Source organism: Eleutherodactylus coqui, chromosome 2 (genome assembly GCF_035609145.1).
Source record: "Eleutherodactylus coqui strain aEleCoq1 chromosome 2, aEleCoq1.hap1, whole genome shotgun sequence".
In the NCBI taxonomy this organism is placed as follows: domain Eukaryota; kingdom Metazoa; phylum Chordata; class Amphibia; order Anura; family Eleutherodactylidae; genus Eleutherodactylus; species Eleutherodactylus coqui.
Window position 1 is genome coordinate 299,779,222 of NC_089838.1, and position 22,580 is coordinate 299,801,801.

Consider the following 22,580-nt stretch of genomic DNA (forward strand, 5'->3'; position numbering starts at 1 on the left):
CTCTCCCCGATGCTGGATGGGTATATAGTGCGTCTCCCCCCCGATCCTGGATGGGTATACAGTGCGGCTCTCCCCGATCCTGGATGGGTATATAGTGCGGCTCTCCCCGATCCTGAATGGGTATTTAGTGCGTCTCTCCACGATCCTGGATGGGTATATAGTGCGGCTCTCCCCGATCCTGAGTGGGTATATAGTGCGGCTCTCCCCGATCCTGGATGGGTATATAGTACGTCTCTCCCCGATCCTGAGTGGGTATATAGTGCGGCTCTCACCGCTCCTGGATGGGTATATAGTGCGGCTCTCCCCGATCCTGGGTGGGTATATAGTGCGTCTCTCCCCGATCCTGGATGGGTATATAGCGCTGCTCTCCCTGATCCTGGATGGGTATATAGTGCGTCTCTCCACGATCCTGGATGGGTATATAGTGCGGCTCTCCCAGATCCTGGATGGGTATATAGTGCGTCTCTCCCCGATCCTGGATGGGTATATAGCGCTGCTCTCCCTGATCCTGGATGGGTATATAGTGCGTCTCTCCACGATCCTGGATGGGTATATAGTGCGTCTCTCCCCGATCCTGGATGGGTATATAGTGCGCCTCTTCCCGATACTTGATGGGTATATAGTGCGCCTCTTCCCGATCCTGGATGGGTATATAGCGCTGCTCTCCCGGATCCTGGATGGGTATATAGTGCGTCTCTCCACGATCCTGGATGGGTATATAGCGCTGCTCTCCCGGATCCTGGATGGGTATATAGTGCGGCTCTCCCCGATGCTGGATGGGTATATAGCGCGGCTCTCCCTGATCCTGGATGGGTATATAGTGCGCCTCTTCCCGATACTGGATGGGTATATAGCGCTGCTCTCCCGGATCCTGGATGGGTATATAGTGCGCCTCTTCCCGATACTGGATGGGTATATAGCGCTGCTCTTCCAGATCCTGGATGGGTATATAGTGCGCCTCTTCCCGATCCTGGATGGGTATATAGTGCGGCTCTTCCCGATCCTGGATGGGTATATAGTGCGGCTCTCCCCGATGCTGGATGGGTATATAGTGTGGCTCTCCCCGATCCTGGATGGGTATATAGTGCGGCTCTCCCCGATGCTGGATGGGTATATAGTGCGGCTCTCCCCGATGCTGGATGGGTATATAGTGCGGCTCTCCCAGATCCTGGATGGGTATATAGTGCTGCTCTCCCCGATCCTGAGTGGGTATATAGTGCTGCTCTCCCCGATCCTGAGTGGGTATATAGTGCGGCTCTCTCCGATCCTGGATGGGTATATAGTGCGGCTCTCCCGGATCCTGGGTGGGTATATAGTGCGGCTCTCCCAGATCCTGGATGGGTATATAGTGCGGCTCTCCCAGATCCTGGATGGGTATATAGTGCTGCTCTCCCCAATCCTGAGTGGGTATATAGTGCGGCTCTCTCCGATCCTGGATGGGTATATAGTGCGGCTCTCCCCGATCCTGGATGGGTATATAGTGCGGCTCTCCCCGATCCTGGATGGGTATATAGTGCGTCTCTCCCCGATCCTGGATGGGTATATAGTGCGTCTCTCCCCGATCCTGGATGGGTATATAGTGCGGCTCTCCCCGATCCTGGATGGGTATATAGTGCGGCTCTCCCCGATCCTGGATGGGTATATAGTGCGGCTCTCCCCGATCCTGGATGGGTATATAGTGCGGCTCTCCCCGATCCTGGATGGGTATATAGTGCTGCTCTCCTCGATCCTGGATGGGTATATAGCGCTGCTCTCCTCGATCCTGGATGGGTATATAGCGCTGCTCTCCTCGATCCTGGATGGGTATATAGTGCGGCTCTCCCCGATCCTGGATGGGTATATAGTGCTGCTCTCCCCGATCCTGGATGGGTATATAGTGCGGCTCTCCCTGAAACACATTGCTGGTCTGCTTGTTTTTGCCATGACACTGATTGTTCCTGCTGACGTCTGCACTTCAGTAAACCCCGGTGGATATTTGTGCCCTTGTTGGGTATCCTGCATTATTTATGAAGTGTCACCCTGGATTTCATTAGGACGGTTGAGTTATGGAGTGCCCCCCCCCCCATCCCTCCGTAAGGCCGGCTTCAGCAGAGAACAGACCCCATTGACTTCAATGGGCTTAGTCAGCATCGCTGCTTTGTTCACGCCTTTTGTCGCGTAAAAAAAAAAAGCAACTATTTTAATGCGTATTTGTGCACCAGAGGTCCGGATAGAAGACGATGGGGGGTGCAAGTGCGCATGCAATACGCAAGACCAAACACTGCGTATTTCCAATGGAAAAAGAACCCATCTGGAACTCATTAAGACTAATTAACCATTTCAATCGGTGCCTCTTTATCTGCCATGCACAAATAAACATATGCCTTGCGGGTGCAAAAAGTACAGTAAAATCTGCCGATGCGCACCCAAAAAAAACCACTATACGTTCTGTAAAAATGCTGCGCTAATGTGTGCACAAATATGCATACGTTCATGTGCAGCCGGCCCAAGTAACTGGTATGGTATTATCTCATCAGTACGTTTATACAGGTGGATACAATAATCCCTATTCACATGGCCGGTGGGGGTCCCAGCACTCGAACTACATGAGACTTATCCCCCATCATGTGGCTAAGGGAAAAGTTAAAATCTTGGACAACCCCTTTAAGGAAGAAGTCCCGGCTCTAGAATAGAGCTCATGACTTGTACGCAGCGCACTCGGCTGCCTTGCGAGAAAGTCTGCTAAAAACAGACTTGAGAAATAAAACAAATAGAATGATCAGAAACTGGTGCAAAAATATGGTAAAGAGATGACATTAACTTTATAAGCAGTCCTTAAAATGTCCGGGAAGCGATGCCAAGGCCTGGGAGGAGGGGTCTTGGAAGCAAGATGTATAGAAACTGCGGAAACGTACCCCGCTCTCCAGCCGTTGGAGTGATGGGAGCTTTTCATTAGCTTTCTTGCCAGATCATCATGTGCTCCAGCCAGTGGATCAACAGGCTTTATGGTAGGGGGCTGCAAGCTGCGGCTGAGAGCAAGACCCCCTAGGTGTGTTCTGGCGCACTGATCTTTGGATCTCAGCACTCTGGGAGTTGTAGCTCCATCCCAACTGCAGAGGAGCGGATTGTATTGTAGATCACAGCTACAAGGAATTTCGGGAACAGTGAAGTATGCCAGTACAACCCCAAGTCACTAACACCTGGGGGAGGTCAATCTGTCTGCTTAGGACCAAGAGTGATTATGAATCAATTTCACCTGCTTTGGTGCACATGGAGACAGCAGGTGGACTGGGGAGGCGAAAGCAAGACACCCCCAAAGGGAAATGGAGACCACTTTTCTCTCCTTCATGACCGATTTTTCTCTAGTTTTATGTTTGTTGGTGTTCTGGTCACCACTGCTACATGGATGTATAGGTAGTCCTATGCCTGGTGTGGAACAGAGTGCTAAGGGAGCAGAAATACAGCCCTAAGCTCTCTCTCTCATGACCTGAAGGTTCAAGGTTCAATCCCCGCATCGTTAATTTAGCCAACTCGAGGTCAACTCATCCTTCCGAGGGAGTACCCAGCTTGGTGGGGGGGTAATAAATAAATTACCTAAAAACACTGCAGAATAAGTTGTCGCTATACAGATAATATTTATTTTATATGTGCCATTACAGCAGTCTTAAGGAGCATGGAGCAGATACCAGGGCACGGGCCGTTACATAAGGAGTACTGGACAGGACCGGAGAGGGGCATCAAGACCGGAGGAACATGAAAAGTGCTGCTAGAGCCCCACAAAATGACCTCCAGCCAGATACTGGTCTACATGTTTCTGATGTCAGGAATAGACTCCATGGATATCTTGTAGTGGGACCTGTGCGCACAGCCAAGCACCTCCACTGGCATCCAACAGAGATCGCCAAAAATGACAGGTCCGCTATTGGAACCCTTTTCTCTTGACAGATGACGGGCACATGTGACCTGGAGGAGCAGGACTACCTGTACAACCTGATTGGGCTGTGGGTACCTCCTTGTGTACTAGTGAAGGAGTCTGGAGTCACTATGGTGGAGACTATGCTGCCTGCAACCTCCCGTTTCCTTAATTTTTCTGAGTAGTAGTGTTGTGTTACATGGGTACTGCCCGGGGCGTAACTATAGGGGATGCGGTTGCACCCGGGCCCAGGAGCCTTAGGGAGCCCATAAGGCCTCTCTTCTCCATATAGGTAACCCAGTACTATGAGTAAAGCATTATAGTTGGGGGCCCTGTTACAAGTTACGCCTCTGGGTACCGCACCATTAAATATCATATTCATCGTATAACCACTGTATAATTTGCCATTTACGCGCTTTAAAAAAAAATGGTCAAGTGAAGAGTTCAGACAGTTTGGGAAAAGAGCGCTGTTCTTTAGTGAAAAGCTCTTCAAGCCTTTGTTATAGTCGTGTCACATACTAAAAGTCAGGTACAAAACGGACAGTTGCTTACATAGCATGGTGCCACCTTCTGTTCAGTGTTTAGCAATTACTGCGCTGAGTGCTGGAGGACACGTCATTCGTTCTTCACACAGCCGGGTCTCTGCATAATGATCCTCTGTCTATTAAAAAAAGTCACTTTTTGCCTCCTTGTCAGGAAGTAGCAGCCTCTGCAGTACAGAGTATAGCTGCAAAAACACCAGCTTTAGCAGAAGTAAGAAGGCACTATATTGTCAGCTGCCAGAGGGGAAGTAGACCGATTCTGTTCACACCCAGCCCATAGGGGGATATGTAGAAGCAAAAATTATGAAAAAGGGATTTTTTTTCATGCAAGGAACAATGTCAAATCAATCTATGCATTTAGTCGTGTCTGACTCTTGGTGACTTAACCCTTTCCAATCCAATTTGTATCCTAGTTTTCCTAGGGGGCTTGCTCTTTTTCTGCTGTTATACAAAGGCGCTATCTGCTGGCTAAAGCCAGTACTGCATGAGGTGACACGTTGGATAGGCTCCAACAGCAGAGAGGCTGGTAATATACAGTAAGAGAACCCCAACGGATGTCTTCCAACATCGGAGCTGTACAGCCTTAAATCATAATGTCTTCAGAGGTCAGACAGTGGATTGGAAAGGGTTAATAGGCAAACATTCTCCATGCTTCCCTGTCACGCTCTATTTCTTTTAACTGCTTGCTGCACATATTGGTATCCATTCAGATGGTTTCGAGCCGGTGTGTTCTTTGTCAGCCCTTTCTTCTGGTTCGACTGGTCAGTCCCAACATCATTGATTTCTCTAGCGAGTTTGCACGCATGACGTGGCCAAAATAAGTCAGTCGCAGTCTAGCTTCTAGCGATGCCCCTGGTTTTATGCGATCTAACTTCTGTTACCCTGGCTGTCCACGATATTCTTAATAGTTTCCGGCAGCACAACATTTCGAATGCATTGATTCTCCTTCTGTCGGCCTCTCCGTGACCAACTCTCGGACCCATACATCATCATAAGAAAGACGATGGCTCCAACTAGTCTGCTTTTGGTAGTTAGAGTGATATCTTTACTCTACCAGATCTTATCCATGCCAACCATTGCAGAGCGGCCCTATGTTCGACTTCTGGGGTGGATTCGCCATCGTGGTCAATATTTGATCCAAGAAAGATGAATTCCTAAACTTACCCATTCCTTCCCAGGCAGTCTACTTACCGCACCTTCTCCCTATGATCTTCTGGCTTCTGCTGTCCCCCTGGGTCACATCACGTGCAGCTGGCTTATTCTTCATCTTCCGGTGACAAAGCGTCCATTATCTACATTCTTCTTCCTGCAAGTCAATGTACGCTACGTCACTAATGACGTAGCCTACACAGCCTAGCAGGAACCGCTGGATGCTATGTTGCGCTAATGCCAAGACTGGGCATGTGCGCAGTCTGGTCCTGAGAGTTCCTATTCTAACATCATGAGGCAGTGGCATGAGCCCAATGTAGCATCCGGTGCTTCCTGCTAGGCAGTGAACGCTACATCAAAATGACGTAACCTGCACTGACCTGCCGGAGGAAGACTTCAGCTGCATAACAAGAAGAAGAATCCGGTCGGCTTGCGGTGAGGCGACACGGGGACTGCAGGAGCTAGAAGATCGGTAAGTAGACTGCCTGAGGAGGAATTGGTAAGTATAGATTTTTTTTTCTCTAAATGACAAAACCTCTGAGTTTTAGGATCATGTTTATCAGTTCCTCCTCTGTTTCAGCCAGCAGAGTCACTGGCAATTATATTAAAGTCATTGTCCCACCACTTAAAATTCCATCGCAACCACTCGGTCCATCCTGGTTCCTGCTGCCCAGGTCATGTGATTGCTGCAGCCAATAGATCACTGATGTGGCCAGTGATTGGCTGCAGCAGTCACATGTCCTGGAGTGGTTGTGAAGCAATTTTAAGTGGTAGGCCAACCCCTTTAAAACAGCGAACAGACGGCTTTTGGACTTTTAGTATGAAATGATTCTGGGATAACTTCTTTAACTAATGGCAATATCCCATTCATTAGGAAATAGTAGAAGAGGGCCTGCTAGTTTTACCACAGCTCCCCCGTCCCATAACTCATTGGGCTTTGAGGATACAAACACACAAGAAGAAATCAATCACAAAAAAGCAAAGTCTCACTCGAATGTGTCCAATTTAATCACACTTTGCAGCCATCCAGCAGGTCGCCCTACTGCACTACAGGAGGGCCGTTCTGCACCCTCCTTCATGATACTTCTAGGACGCCCGATGTGCGTGGCATTCACTGCATCACCCCCACACCTAACACAGTGCTCCGAGCTAATTGTACAAGATGAAGATGACGAAGATCCAGCTAAAATTAAGCTTGTGCCACCAGATCCCAGTGATCCTGTATCCAAAGTGTCTCACACGTCTTGGCATTGTGCAGCCTGTATAATGAAGTCCTTCTCCATGGAAATGGAAGGAATATCAGCGGTGACGTCCCTCAAGAAGAGAATCAAAGTCTGGTGAGCAGACCAGTTTATGCTGCACATGTCCCAGCACCATCATCTCTCCTCTGCGAGCCTCCCCGACGCTGACCGCTACCAGCTCCTGCGAAACAATCAACAGAAGATACAGTAGTCACATCTACAAGCAAAGGAACAGTGCCCGGCATAAAATACAGTCCTACTGCTAAGATGGTAGATGACAAAGGGGAGGGGTCCCACTGACTGCCCATTAGCTGCAAAATGTCTCATATACAAGCATAGTGATGTGCACAGTGGTTCTTCTAGAACAGGGTAACAAGCTAGACCTTGTTACCTGGCTCTATTGGCACTGGGTGAATTTCTTGTACCATAGCGCAGAATACTGGAGCAGTATCACAACCGGCTGGAAGGTAACAACTCAGCCTTGTATAACCCGTACACAGAGGAGACTATAAAACCCGGAGCAGTGACTGGCTGGATAGTTAAAAAGTCTATAGAAACCTTTGCACATGAAAAACCAATATACAAACCTCTTACCAAGTTCCTGCAGGATAAAAATTATGCACTTGTATGTTTTTTTGCATTATTTTTTTCCCTTCTCATGCATTTAGAAAGCCTCATACTTGGTTTGCAGGCCTTCCTACATTTAAATTTACGGTAGACTTTGTTTGTTAGCAATCACCCCTGTCCCAATCTTGGATTGAGCTGGTTGGCTGCATAGTAGTCTGCACTAAACATTTAGCGCTCTCATATTGGAATCTGGCTCTCTGCATACTACGAGGGTCTATGGTGATTGAGCCTGCCCTGCAGTTTATCAGATGGTGCATTTTTGGCTTCCTTTTCTGTGAGTTATGTGTCTGATCAGCTGGTGTCTCTCATAAAGGTGCACAAGCTGAACTCCCTCTACCCTATCCTCTTTCATATGTTTTGTACCATAAGCACGCCCATGCTATACTACACAGCTATCGCTCATCCTCTGTCTAAGGAGCTGCTAGTTCCGTTCTCCCTCACTGCTGATAAGAGCAAAACAATAACCAGGAGTGAATTACAGCCCTCTGTAATAGTAGCTTTCTCTGTCCTCCTGATCTCCTCCACCACCCCCTGACATTGACATGCAGCCCTCTGTAATAGCAGCTTTCTCTGTCCCCCTGATCTCCTCCACCACCCCCTGACATTGACATGCAGCCCTCTGTAATAGTAGCTTTCTCTGTCCTCCTGATCTCCTCCACCATCCCCTGACATTGACATGCAGCCCTCTGTAATAGCTCAGTGGAAAGGCAGTAAATGCAGGCTAACAGCAGTGGATGTGTTATCAGTTTACTGACAGAATATGCTAAGATTTCAGGCTTCCAGTTTGCAGTGTCCTGGAAAACAATGCAAGCATAGAAATCAAACAATAAGAAATGCTTAATGAAAACTAATTGCAAAAAGTCTTCATTTCCAAAAACACATTTCTTAAAAGAGTACAAAGGTGTACAGCCTTTAAGTGCCAGTGCGGGAAGGAAGTGTCTTCAGCTTAGCACATAGGATAGATCTGAGCCACAGCAGATACCGTGTTAGACCTACCCTGATTTTCAGGTGAGGATTGGAATAGAAGCCCTCCCCCAAAAATAAGCCCCAGATAGGCTACATGTTAAAAAAAACAAAAAAACAATACTTCCCTACCGCTGGCGTTCCGGTCCTCGCACTAGTCTCAGTCACTGCTGCAGGCTGCCGCGTCCTCCTTCAAGCCGACAGAGCAGTTCTTCCTGGAAGCAGGGCTTGAATACCCCGCCTCCAGGAAGCTAATGCTCTGATTGGTTAATCCAGCGCCGCGTCAGCCAATGAAAGCCAGCGCTGGAATAACCAATCACAGCCATTCGATGAGGTCATTCAGTGGCTGTGATTGGTTAATCGAGCATCGGCTCTCATTGGCTAACGCGGTGCTCGATTAACCAACCAGAGCATTAGCTTCCTGAAGGCGGGGTATTCAAGCCCTGCTTCCAGGAAGAACTGCTCTGCCGGCTTGAAGGAGGATACGGCAGCCTGCAGCAGCTACTGAGACCAGCGCGAGGACAGTATTATTAGACACCCCCCGAAAATAAGACACTGTGCCTCTTTTGAAGCGAAAATTAATATAAGACAGTGTCTAATTTTCGGGGAAACATGCTACTTCCGCTTTATAATCACAGCTGGCCCTCCCTGAAGTCGCTGCAGACACCATCTCAAATAACTATTCTTCAGCCTGATAACCCTTTATAATGGATTTTCCAGGAAAACAGATCGATGGTCTATCCTTTAGCTAAGCAGTTAATGGGTGATCAGTTAATGAGCTGCAATACCCAGCACAGCCGCACGTATGTATGTGTCTATGCAGACAATGGAGACTTATCACATTTTACCCATTTATACAGCTAATTGGCAGTGGTTTCAGGGACCCCACCAATAGCTTATTGTAAATCCAAGGGGTTGCCCTTTATGAGAAAAACTTTGTCATTATCGCCTTCACCATCCAGCGTTAAAGGGGTTTTCCGGTTTCATAAAAAACAGGTTCATCAATGTTAAGGGCCGTCTTGCACATGAAGGGGTCGGATTCTGCATGCAGGAGTCTGTAGCGGAATCCAACCCTGTGCCCGGCTGGCGTCTGTGCGTACTGGTCTTTTCTGTTCTTCATCTGTACTGCAGATGGTCCGCACGGCTCGCCATCAAACATGCACAGTACAGATTTCTTTTTTCAATTTTTTTTTCCTGCGACGTTGCTAGACGATGACACAGAATCCGCGACCTGTCCGCAATGTAAACTGCAGACGGGCTGCGAGTCGGATGGCTTCCATTGACTGCAATGGAAGCCGCCCGAAAATGGAGCATCCTGCAATTTTTTTTCTTCGCTTGCAGAAACTGCAATTGGTTTTCATGAGTGTGCAGGGAAAGGTGATAGCTACATGGAATGGATGGTATTTACTGCGGATCCGCAATGCAAATTCGTTCGTTGCAGCTGGCCTAAATAAAAAAAGTTCTACAACTGTCAGAGGCAGTAACCCTGTACATATGTAGTCCTGCTCCCGGATAAGAAGTGGATACAATTGTATCCAGTGTAGACAATGATCTGCGAGATAAGCTGCCTAAACTCCAGATTGATACATTGTAAGATATTTTGCTGAGGATCATCGTGGCGCGCCAGTGATTTCCCCTGCAGCAGCTGAAGAAGGGAAATGTAGTATTACAAGACATTCACATTACTGGCCATTTTGTAATACGAGAACGACACAAAGCCCGCCTGAATGGAATCTGTTCTTACAGAACGGTTCCCTTTGTGGCTCATAGACGTGGTTCAGAGCCGGAGACCTCACACTTATTGTCACATCCCCTTTTAAAGCGGCTTTCTGGCACTAAACTATTCTCAGGACAGGCCATCAATAATTATTGATTGTGAGGGTCCGCTGCTAATGATCCCTCCCGATCAGAGCTGACTGAAGTAACATTGGACTTGGGTGAGCGCCGCTGTCACTTCAGTCCATGGCAGGCACAGCGGCATACATTGTATAGTGGTGGTTACAGGTATTGCAGCTCAATTCCATTCATTTTAATGGGACTGAGCTGCTCTCAGGCCATGTGACTGATGAACATGACCTTACAGGCCTCTTCGATCAGCAGGGATCATGAGCAGCAGACCCCCGCCGATCAACTACTGATGACCTATCCTAATAGGTCATCAGTAGTTTGATGGCAGAAACCCCCATTAACATCATGTAGGCACATTTCATAGTGGAAGCAGCTGCTGGGAAGCAAATAACAGAATCAAGATCTATAGATTAGTCATTTTTGTAACCTTACAGGGCTTTATTTTTCTATTACTACACATAAGCCTACAGCGAGCTCTGTCGTTATAAATGACATTACCTGTAAGAAGGAGCAAGAAGTTCCCATAGTGACATCAAGGGTGACCTTGCCCAGGATAAGCTGCACCTTGCCTGATTTCCGCATGACCAGCTTCCCAATCTGACCCTCAGACAGGTCCTTCAGGGAGCAGCTGTCCTCTGCCGCATTTGCCTCCTATTAGTAAAGAGCAGACAAGTGGAAAACAACAGTGATTCAATATTTCGGAACAGCATATGACTCGTTCCCATTAACGCAGCGTGCCATAAATAGACAGATAACAGAGCGATGCCAATGACTCAAAAGGCCTGTGAGCCTGTGGACGATCTCTATGTATATGTCATATTGTCATCACTTTATAAATCGGTGGGGGGCGGTCTTAAGGCCCCCACATATCTTATTTAAAGGGGTTGTCCCGCGAAAGCAAGTGGGGTTATACACTTCTGTATGGCCATATTAATGCACTTTGTAATATACATTGTGCATTAATTATGAGCCATACAGAAGTTATTCACTTACCTGCTCCGTTGCTGGCATCCTCGTCTCCATGGTGCCGTCTAATTTCAGCGTCTAATCGCCCGATTAGACGCGCTTGCGCAGTCCGGTCTTCTCCCTTCTGAATGGGGCCGCTCGTGCCGGAGAGCTGCTCCTCGTAGCTCCGCCCCGTCACGTGTGCCGATTGCAGCCAATCAGGAGGCTGGAATCGGCAATGGACCGCACAGAGCCCACGGTGCACCATGGGAGAAGACCTGTGGTCCACCGTGGGTGAAGATCCAGGCGGCCATCTTCGCAAGGTAAGTAAGAAGTCACCGGAGCGCGGGGATTCGGGTAAGTACTATCCGTTTTTTTTTTAAACCCCTGCATCGGGTTTGTCTCGCGCCGAACGGGGGGCTATTGAAAAAAAAAACCCCCCGTTCGGCGCGGGACAACCCCTTTAAGTTATCACTATATTCAAAGACCCAGGACTTTTTCTTATTTTTCAGTCGAGTGAGCTCTGCGAGGGCTTGTTTTCTGCGCAATGAGCTGCAGTTTTGATTGTTACTATTTCGGGGTACATATGACCTCCTTAATCATTAGCGTGTTTTTGGAAAATGAAATGAACAGAAAAAGGGTTTTGGTTCCTTTTTTTTGTTTAAGCATTTGCCACGCGGTATATAAAGGGTTGTTAATTTATTCTACAGGTCGTTAGAGATACAGCGATGCAAAACGTGTATTTTTTTACTTAACAAAGGGAAAATTGTGCAAAAAGGGGTTTACATTTTTTAGGTCTCCGTAGGAGACTTCAAACGGTGATCCCATGATCGCTCAGGTAATACACTACAGAACCTTCTGTACTGCAGTGTATTATCTATGTGCTCTATTACAGTCCATGGCAGCCCATCCACTCTCCATGATTACATGACGTCACAGAGGAAGCACCCTTCCTTTCTTAACCCCATACACGTCACGATTAACACTGATGCCCATTGTTGCAACAAAAGTTTGGCAGAGGCTTCTAAACCCACAAAATCTACAGGTCACAAATATACAGCATTTCGCCACAACCAACCTCTTTCTTCCCATGACATATGTAGGTCATGAGGCAGAAAGGGGCTAAAGGGTTGTCCTTTGCGGCCACAAATGCTGATCACCAGCAATCACTGACAGAATGCAAGATGCTCTATTCACATGACATTCGAGAGATTTACATATGTACTTAGTAACGGTATGCCATAGAAACCATTGGGAATATTTGTATATCCCAGTGATCACTAATTTGGCCAGATATATCAGACTTTTGTCAGCGGTTTTTGCCAATTTCATCAGGATTCACCAACAATCCTCATATGGGGAAATAGGCTCATCTATCCCCTTGCCAAGGAAACAAAGGGTCCTTGGGTTGGATTTTAACCTGCAACTAGAGATGGGCGAGTATACTCATTAAGGCACATTACTCGAGCAAGTAGTGCCTTAGCCGAGTATCTCCCCGCTCGTCTCTAAAGATTCGGGGGGCCGGCGGGGAGGAACAGAGGGGAGATCTCTCTCTCTCCCCCCGCAACTGACCTGTCACCCGCGCCGCCCCCCCGAATCTTTAGAGACAAGCGGGGAGATACTCGGCTAAGGCACTACTCGCTCGATTAATGTGCCTTAGCAGGTATACTCGCTCATCTCTACCTGCAACCTATCAAATCCTTTCTTTCCCTCTTTCTACTGAAGCAACATGTCCATTGGACCATTATGCCTGGGCAATCATATATTACTATCAGTGGAAGAGTCCAACACACCTGACTTTTGTCCTTCACTAGCAACATATGGCCATCCTCACTCTGTACTTCACTTCTGACAGGCCGGGAGTCCTGGGTGGGTGGCTGCCCTGGGAGGGTGTCCGGGAGCTGCATGAAGAACAGCGTATCTTCTCCAGAGACACGCAGAGTTTCCAGTAACTCCGGGAGATTCACGTCCTTTTTCTCAGGGGGCTTCTTCACTGTTGGAGCTTTGCTTGGTGGCACACCTGTCTTCAGTGTGCCCTCATCATCTTCCATCGGTTCTTCTTTTACTGTGAAGGGAACAAAAGCATCCTAGAGAACACTTTTTATAAGACTCAATGTGGACAAACGGGCAAATCTCAACTTCAAATTCAGAGACAGGATCCAAAACCAATGATGTGTTACGGAGCTCCGAGGCAAGTGACTAAAACAAGACTCTATTGGAGAACGTCCATCTCATTTACCTACCTTTGATGGATGAAGGCTCCACATCCATTTTTTCCTCTTTGCCTAAACCCTTCATAGGCTTTGAATCCTCTTCTTCCTCCTCATCTCGGAACAGCCAACCTGAATGTGCAAGAGGGAGCTGGACTGGCCGATTCTGGGCATCATTCCTCAATCCGGGGTCATCTAGAAACTACAGAGAATGGATGTGAGATGCGTCAGTAACACTACGTCATCAGTGAATGTAGAGAAGGACTCCGATACCTTGTCATTTTCTAACATTCGAAGAATCTCCTTTGTCTCCTCTTCAGTTTCCCTTTTCTCTCGTTTTATATTAATGATGTGTGAGGGGCCCAGATCGCCGGCATCTGCGGGGCCATCCCATGTAGCTACAGGCAAAGCAAAGGTGGCATTAGATAGTTAGCGGAAACAAGGAGCTTTCATACCAAACATCTTATGACTACTCAAGCCAGCAACATTCTCTCAAACGTATTACTTTTCTTTTTAAGTTGCTCTGCGGGTCCTTGCTCAAAGATGGAGTGACTCTGGATGACCTGAGGTCTTCCTCGTCCTCTGCCTGATCCATCGCGTCGGTCTCTGTTGCGTTCTGCCCGCTCGACTTTCACAGACACTTCCTCTTTTGGTCTTCATTATAGACGAAAGGAAGCAATAGTTACAATGGTATTTCTGGAGTGGAGATTTTTTAGTTTGGGGTCTAAAAAGTTCTTCAACTTTTTGATATATTTTGTTTCCATTCCTTATAATTTTCAAGATCTCTGCTTGCTGTTAGAAGCTAGAACCCTGTGCTTAAAGGGCTTGTCCACTTACAGGACAACATTGGCCTTATAGCTCCATCTAAGTAACAAAAAGAGCCGTGGGGGTCCAGTGCTGTAGCCCTGCCGTCCTCCTAGTGTTTGTTGTAGAAGATTATGTCACCGGAAGTCACTTGGACTGCTGTAGCCAATCAGAAGCTGCAGCATTGCCGCCCCTTCGCCTAGCATCAGCATTGACATCCTGGGTACCATGATGCTTGGCCTCTGATTGGCTGCAATGGTCAGGTGACTTCCCGTGGCATCAGCAAACACCAGGAGGACGGCGGGGCTGCTCCGTTGCATCACCGTGGCAGAGGACAGGCAAGTACTGCAGTCTGTGTTATTTCAAACACAGTTTGAGCTATAGGGGCAATGTTGTCCTGTAACTGGACAGTCCCTTTAAAGGAGTTTTCCAATTTGAGACATTTAACCCCCATCTACAGGATAGGGGAAATATGCCTAATTGCTCGGGGTCCTACCGCTGAGCCTTGGGACAAGCGCACCTGAATGCCCCATGTGAATGGAGTGATGGAGTGCAAGCGTAACCACTCTATTCACTTCTATAAGACATTAGAAGACTGCCAAGAACATCGCTCTTCTCCTATCCCATAGAAATGAATGGAGAGGCATGGAGCATTTGGAGGCACCAATCTCTTGATTGCTGGGGATCCCAGTGGTTGAACCTCCAGAGACCAGACATTTGTCCCTTATCCTGTAGAATGGGAATATGTGTCTTTAATTGGAAAATCCCTTTAATATTGGTTTCATTTGCCAAGTCCTATAATAAAATGGAGCATCTATTGACTTTAATAGACACCCCATTGATGCCATGCGCCGACCTTCACTGCAGCTGCTATAGACATAACAGGTTTTCTGGCCAACTCTTGATGGACCAGTCTGATTGTTGGCATATGACACCAAAGCCTGCTTAACAATCACTCGGGTCCATAACCAGCCCTGTGTCCACATAAAACTGGTTTCCCTGTTCTCACAATATGGCACAGATCTGTCGGATTTCTTGGGCATGACACTCATCACCCATCAACCTCAATGGAGGGGGATACATCAATAAAAAATATAAGTCCGGATCGCAGTTTTTACCACAGTTACGTGCAGAGAAAAACATTTGGTACCATGTTAGACAGTAGAACGAAATGCTAGAGCCTTCAATCAGAGACACAACAATCTTGTAGATGTGATACCTTTTAACCCTTTCCAATCCATTTACTTTTTCTCATCCATTCTCCCCAGCTCCAAATATATAGAAGCTGGGGAGAATGGATGAAAAAAAATAAATTCTTCCTTCACCCTCCTGATCTGCCAGAGTTCAGGTGGTCACATCCCCGTCTGCCTTCTCCTCAGGGGTCCTCGATGAGGATCAGTGCAGGAGTGTATCTGTACCCGATGTGTCTGATGATCGGGTGCAGATGCACCCCTGCACTGCAGTGTCAGGCCTGTCCCGACATCGGAGCTGTGGAGGGAAATGATGATGTCGGGGCAGGCCCGACATTGGATTGGAAAGGGTTAATGGCCAACAAAGAGAAATGTTGTTACAGCAAGCTTTCGAGGCTACTTAGGTCTCTTCCACCAGCCTAATGAAGAGGCCGAAGCAACATGGATCATTTCCCTTTGTTGGCCATTACAAGGTATCACATCTACATGATTATGTTGTTCTGTAGCTGAGAGCTATAACTGTGCGGAGACACTTGTATGTAAGAACTAAACAATTGGCAAATAAGAGGCGTAAGACGACGCGGGTGTAAAGGTAGGTGCAAACACTTACTCTTCTTTTATCTTCCTCCCAATTATATTCGGAGCAAATGTTTTCTGGAGAAGGAAAAGAAAAGAAGACGATTACACAGCAGCATATAGTAAGGGGGGACATCATTACTAACCAACTACTGCAGACCAAACCTCATCCTGCAGCTACAAGCAGGCGTCATCACACATAGAACGGGGTAGGAACGTCTGCAGATTACATGCAGGTATGACTGAAGCAGAATAAAGCAGATGGCAGAAGAACGTATGCCAATCACCATGCTGGGTACGGCTTACAGACGGCAGCGGGTGCTGTTTAAAGGGGTTGTCCCGCGAAAGCAAGTGGGTCTATACACTTCTGTATGGCCATATTAATGCACTTTGTAATGTACATTGTGCATTAATTATGAGCCATACAGAAGTTATTCACTTACCTTCTCCGTTGCTAGCGTCCTCGTCTCCGTGGTGCCGTCTAATTTCAGCGTCTAATCGCCCGATTAGACGCGCTTGCGCAGTCCGGTCTTCTCCCTTCTGAATGGGGCCGTTCGTGCCGGAGAGCGGCTCCTCGTAGCTCCGCCCCGTCACGTGTGCCGATTCCAGCCAATCAGGAGGCTGGAATCGGCAATGGAACGCAGAGAGCCCACGGTGCACCATGGGAGAAGACCTGCGGTCCACCATGGGTGAAGATCCCGGCGGCCATCTTACTAAGGTAAGTAAGAAGTCGCAGCAGCGCCGGGATTCGGGTAAGTACCGGACGTTTTTTTTTTTTTACCCCTGCATCGGGTTTGTCTCGCGCCGAACAGGGGGCCTATTGAATTAAAAAAAAAACGTTTCGGCGCGGGACAACCCCTTTAAGCTCTGCTTCATCATTTGCAACCTAGCTGCATCGCCTACTGCGGCTGAAGGAAGTCTGACCCATCGTTTCTGCAGGGTTACCCAATTGTACCGTAACACGTGGGACTGATGAGAGATACAGCAATCCAGAGATATGACCCTTCACTTCCCGTGTGCCATGCTGAGCGGTTCACCTACCACTCTGGTCCGGAGACAGAACGGATCCCGTTGCAGTCAACGGGGTCCCATCAGTGGAGTTAGATTCTGTTCTGAGATAGAGCCACTCAGCCACGGGGATTCCCGTTTCCTGCTCCCCAAGCAGGAAAGTGGAATCCCCAGCGCAGATGTGAAACCACCCTAAGTCACTGCATATGTACCAAATATCTCAGTGAGGAGCTGGCCTGAAATACTTAGAACATGAGAAGTCTGCAGCAGCCAGAACTAGAGACATCAATCACTACCCCCATGGTGTGTGTCTACAAGACGGAGGAGCGGGAGCGCTCAGACCAGAGACCCATCAGCCGGACAAGAGGGGAAAAATGGAAGCGCTCCACCTTGTTGATGCCAGTTAGATACGGTACATGTCAGAGATTAGTCTGATCCCGGCTGTCACAGCAGACGTCCAGCTGCCAATCACAGCCCCCTACCGCCGCTGATCGTGGGAGCTGATGAGCCTGTATGTCATACGGACTCAGGCAGGTCCATCCATTATGTGTATTTATGTCATGGAATGCTAAGGGCTTAAAGAAAGACTTTTCTTCCAATCTTGAGGACCTTACTTCACACGGGCCATCATTCGAGTCCTTACTTCACACCAGGGTATGCAATTTTGGGTTCGTGAAAAAAAAAGCACCATTTTCAGTGTATGTGTACGTGTGTTTTTATGGCCGTGTTACATCCACGTTCACTATTTTTTTCCCGCATGCAAAAAAAAAAATTACAAGAAGGTTCAACAAAATGGTGCGCAAAAGAAAAAACGCAGTGAAGACAGAGGCTGATGCGTATTCACTGCAGTTATTTTAAACACCCACTGACTTTAATGGGCAAATTTGGTCCGTGAATACAGACCAGACTAGGACATGCTGCGATTTTTTTTTTTGTGCGCAACATTGGTCCACGGGGAAAAAAAACCACACACACACATTAGAATCAATCAATTTAACTAATTGCGTCAGTATGCTGTCCATAATCAATCAGTAAAACCACAGACTGAACGGGTGAATGGGCCGTATGGGGCTAACCATACTGTCTTATGTGGCCTCCGTTTTATGTATGGACTTTGGAAGTGCGTACCGGCCGGACGCTCGCAGGATAGTCGGAGTTAAGGTCCGAAGACCCGCGGTCAGGCAAACAGAGGCAAAATAAGTGTGGTTAGCCCTTAATTCTTCCCCGGTTCGTAAAGCTGATTGTACAGATGTGGGTGGCCTAAATATACATGGCCCCCTATACATTCTTAGACTAGACTCACCTTTCTGACACCACCAAGGGTTAAGTCCCGGGAGCGGATGGAAGGAAGGCGGCCAGGGGTGAGCGGTGCTGAAGGTCTGCGTCCAACCAGACCCCGGGCTCCTCCGATGGTGGTCCTGGGAGTCCCAGGGGTGGGATCATTCTTCCCATCAGCCATCCTGTGAATGCAGAGAAGGTTCAGAAAGTCAAAGCGGGCCGCAAATATAATATAATTGCAGGTAGAAGATTCTACCCCCAAAGTGAACAAATCCGCCGCGTTCCCACATCTCCGTAAAGAGGGCGACTGACTGCAGGCATCTGCGGCAAAGCTTAGCTTATGGGAGTGACAACGGTGACTTGGCTGCAATTCGCAACTAACAGCCGATCTGCTGGGGTTCAGCCAATCGCTGGATGTAAATGTCAGCAGCACGAAGACAATGGGGAGTCGTGGATTGGCAGTGGTTATAATGGGGCGTCCATGCCAGGAAAGTGAGGAAGAGAAAGTATCAAGGTATGTATGGATGGGGATCGCGGGGCTACTCTGCTCCATGCAATGTTTATTACAGCTGGCAACAGCCCCGATAAGCCTGGTGGCTGATCAGACCCTTTAAATTCCGCCGTCAACAGCATCTAAATGCCCTGTTCGATGTTCAGGGGTCCCGCACTGCCCCCCACAATAAGATCATAGGTTGCCAGGGAAGCCGGGGGCCTGTCAGATCACGGTATAATGTAATGCTATGGTATTACATCATACTGCAGGAGCGATCCAACCATCGCAAGTTCATGTTCCCGGTGGGAACTTAAAAAAAAAAAAAGAGAGAAAAAGTTAAAAAATTGGTTTAAAAAAGTTTTCTTGATGATTAAAAAAATAAAAGGCAATAAAAGTAAAAAAAAAACCTTCGCCATATTTATAATAAAACAATCTAAGTAATAAAAAAAAAATATATATTTGGTATCGCCGCATCCCTGAAAGTCTAATCTATCGAAGTAACTGATTATTCACCCCACACGGTGAACGCAGACAGAGAAAAAAAAATAAACGAACAACGCCAGAATTGCGCTTTTTTGGTCACCCCGATCTACAAGAAAAAAAAACGAAGAAAAAGCGACTAAAAAGTTGTATGAACTTCAAAATGGTATCAAAGAAACTACAGGATGTTCCGCAAAAAATGAGCCCCGCGCGGCCGCATTAATGGAAAGACAAAAAGTCACGGCAGTCAGAAAATAGTTAGAAAAATTTAATATTTTTAGAAAAAAATAAAAGCAGTAGAGCAAAAAAAAAAAAATTACTCTAAGGCCTCGGGCACCTATGGATTCAGTGTGGGAAATCCTGCATAGAATCCTCCGGTGCCCGCTGCTGGCGACCCTGCGTACCCGTCAGATGAATTCTTATTCTGGATGCGGATGTGCTGCAGGCGCTCCGGCACACATGCGCAGTACGGTTCTCCCTGCGCCGTCGCCTAGGCTATGATGCAGATCCGCCTCACTTCTGCAACGCTCATTGGAAGCCGTCCCTGCGTATCCGCTCTGAAGATAGAGCATGCTGCGGTTTTATTTCGGCACGGAGCTTCCATTGAAGTCAATACAAACCTAAACCGGGCCGCTGTACTACGGACAGAGCTGCAATGACAGCGGGCCTGAAATCAGCTGATCAGCAGCGATCCCGAACGCTGTCCCCCGCTAATCAACTGCTGATGGTCCATCCCAACGATAGGTCTTTAACAGTCAAGTTCCAGACAAGCCATTTAAAGGAGTGCGCCAAGTTTTAAAGTTTTGTCCGATCCACTGGATAAGGAATAACTATGAACAGTGGGGGTCCGACTGATCCTGAGAACAGGGGTCCATACCACAGTGAGTGCAGCGGAGGTCGTGCAGGCGCGCCACTGCTCCATTCACTTCAAGTATGGCGCCCGAAATCGCTGAAGAGCTCAAACGCAATAATCTCCAGCGCACCTGCACGCGTCTCTGCTGCGTTCAGTCCGAGACCAATCAGACCCCCACGATCCCCCAACAGTCAGACCCCCACGATCCCCCAACAGTCAGACCCCCACTCTGTGATTTCTGCTGCAGAAGGGCTGTGGGTCTGCATCAGATCTGCGCCATTTTATTAAGTAGGGCGAAACGTCTGCGTTCCTGGCAGATATCGGTGGCGCGTTACTAGCAGATTCTTCCTGCAGCGGCGCTACAAATCTGCTGGGAAAATTCCCGTCGCAACTGATCAGGGTTGCCAAGAGCAACAAGATCTGTGCTGAATCAAACGCTAGTGAATACTCGTTCGCACGCGGCGGGGATTTTCTGTCCGGGTTTTTCCATACTTTTTACTGACTGTATACGAACAGCCCACGGACCCATGAAAGTAATCCGGTGCAGTCAGACCTGCGCTTTTTATGTGGACTGATGCAAAAAAAAAATTAAATTGCGGTATTCACGGGCCAAAATTACCACGAAATCTACGGGGGCGTAAAAACCGCGGTGTACATGGATGTTATATGTGCGCAGTGCAGTTTTTACGCATGATGCGAGGAGACGACGTGGGAAAAAAAAAGTAGCATCAGTTCGGCCTTCTCGATAGAAAAATGGATGGCACATGGACGGAAAAAATACGTGTAACACGCACGCACGCACGCAGTGAAATCAACCCGGTTTTCATGGACTAATATGGCAGACGCCCGTGTCAGTGAGCTCTCAGGGTTTGACATCAGGACCCCGGTGGTTGTCATAGAAACCAGGAGTGCCCAATAAATCTACATTACATATTTTCAACACAGCGACAAAGAAAATAACGCAAGAATGCGATAAATGTGATGATCCGACCGCTAAGACAAAAATGGCGCAAACAGGAAACGATCCTATGTGCCAACTTTACATTACACATCCAAGCCTGATTAACCAATTCTTGTTTGAACAAGTAAATTCCGTCAGCGGTAGCCCGTTCGCGCCCGTCTACACAGGTGGGCACAGCGTTGGCGCGTTCAAACAAGAATCATTCAGAATCCAGGAGTGGGGAAAAAAACAACAATTTTTGAACGGTAATCGTAAAAGCACCTTGAGCGGCGCACCTGTACGCGCAGATAACCCATATCCTCCTCTAGATCTTGTGCTGCACCCCGACTGCTGTGACACTACTACCCCCAGCATGTTACAGCAGCACTGGGGGTTGTACCCTTACAGCCTGTATACTGGGGGCTCCCTGTCTATAAAGAGGTAATAGATGAATACACCGTCGGTAGACGCAGTGCACAGCGCCATGTACACACCTGTGGAGAGAAGCCGCAGCACAGACGCTCACCTGCCGCTCACCGCATGTTCCTGCACAAACACTGCCGCTGACGTCACCACACACGTCACTTCCGCTCCGCGCACAGACTGCTGGGAAGTGTAGTCCTGGGAGAGGAGGAGCGTGCAGGACTCGTTAGGGGATGTGAGGAGGTCATAGACTGCAGGTGGCAGACCTGTAATGGCAGCAGTGAGGCGGTGACCTGTGAGGCGTCCACAGGAGGGTGGAGCCAAACACCATGTCTTGTCATAACATAAATACCCCTCCTCATTAGGAAAGCAGAACTGAGTGCCCTCATGTCCCAGAATGTCAACATTAATGCCCTTTAAGTGCCAGCCACATCATAACTGTCTGCCACGCATGCCCCATCAGTGTCAGTCTCAGATGCACCAGAATTGACACACTCGGTTGCACCCATTAATCCGCATCACTGATGTGTAGAATGTCTGGGGAAGCCAGCTGCGAGAGTGTGGAATGTTGGGTTGGGAGATATGGACAGCATCCGTCTTCTTTGAGAGAACTTGCCAGACATTTGCAGGATGAATGAAGGGAAATACTAGCTGAAGCACATGAGACGTTAGTAGAAAGTATACCATGGGGCGTATCCGATGTCATTAGGGCCGAAGGAGCCCCACTAAGTATTACCATATGGAAATAAATACTACTTTCATTGGCCCAAACGTGCAAGATTTACCTTGACTTCTATTGGTATACTACTGTCACATGGTGCAACAGATGGCGATGTCCACATTTGTAACCCAATGTCAGTCTACAGGACGGTCCAAGACCCTTTAGGAAGCTCAATCACCACCAATTATGGACGCCCTCACACGGGCGTGTTTTCATTGTACGTTGCGTGCAATTTTTGCATGCGCAGCACGTGATACCTATAGCCCATTGATTTCTATTGGGCCGTTCACACCTGCCATTTTTTTGTGCGTGTATTACGTACGCATGCACACCAAGATAGCATATGGGGATTGGCGTCGCACAGCAAGTACACGTGCCTCTCACAGCTACTTACGGC

The 22,580-nt window shown here is 48.0% G+C and overlaps 1 protein-coding gene across 2 annotated transcripts; it reads right to left on the reverse strand.

Moving 5' to 3' along the window:
- Positions 1–6,567: 6,567 nt before the first annotated feature.
- POLR3D (RNA polymerase III subunit D) lies at positions 6,568–21,653 on the reverse strand. 2 transcript variants are annotated; one of them, XM_066593463.1, is made up of 9 exons: positions 21,534–21,653; positions 18,299–18,455; positions 16,022–16,065; positions 13,923–14,071; positions 13,691–13,815; positions 13,451–13,619; positions 13,001–13,272; positions 10,761–10,913; positions 6,568–7,005 (listed from the first exon to the last, which is right to left on the reverse strand). In XM_066593463.1, the coding sequence occupies exons 2-9, from the start codon at positions 18,452–18,454 to the stop codon at positions 6,883–6,885; spliced, it is 1,191 nt and encodes a 396-aa protein (XP_066449560.1). In that variant the 5' UTR covers position 18,455; positions 21,534–21,653; the 3' UTR covers positions 6,568–6,882. The 2 variants fall into 2 exon arrangements, with proteins under 2 accessions (XP_066449560.1, XP_066449559.1); XM_066593462.1 differs by having other exon boundaries at positions 21,566–21,628.
- Between the last annotated feature and the right edge of the window lie 927 nt (positions 21,654–22,580).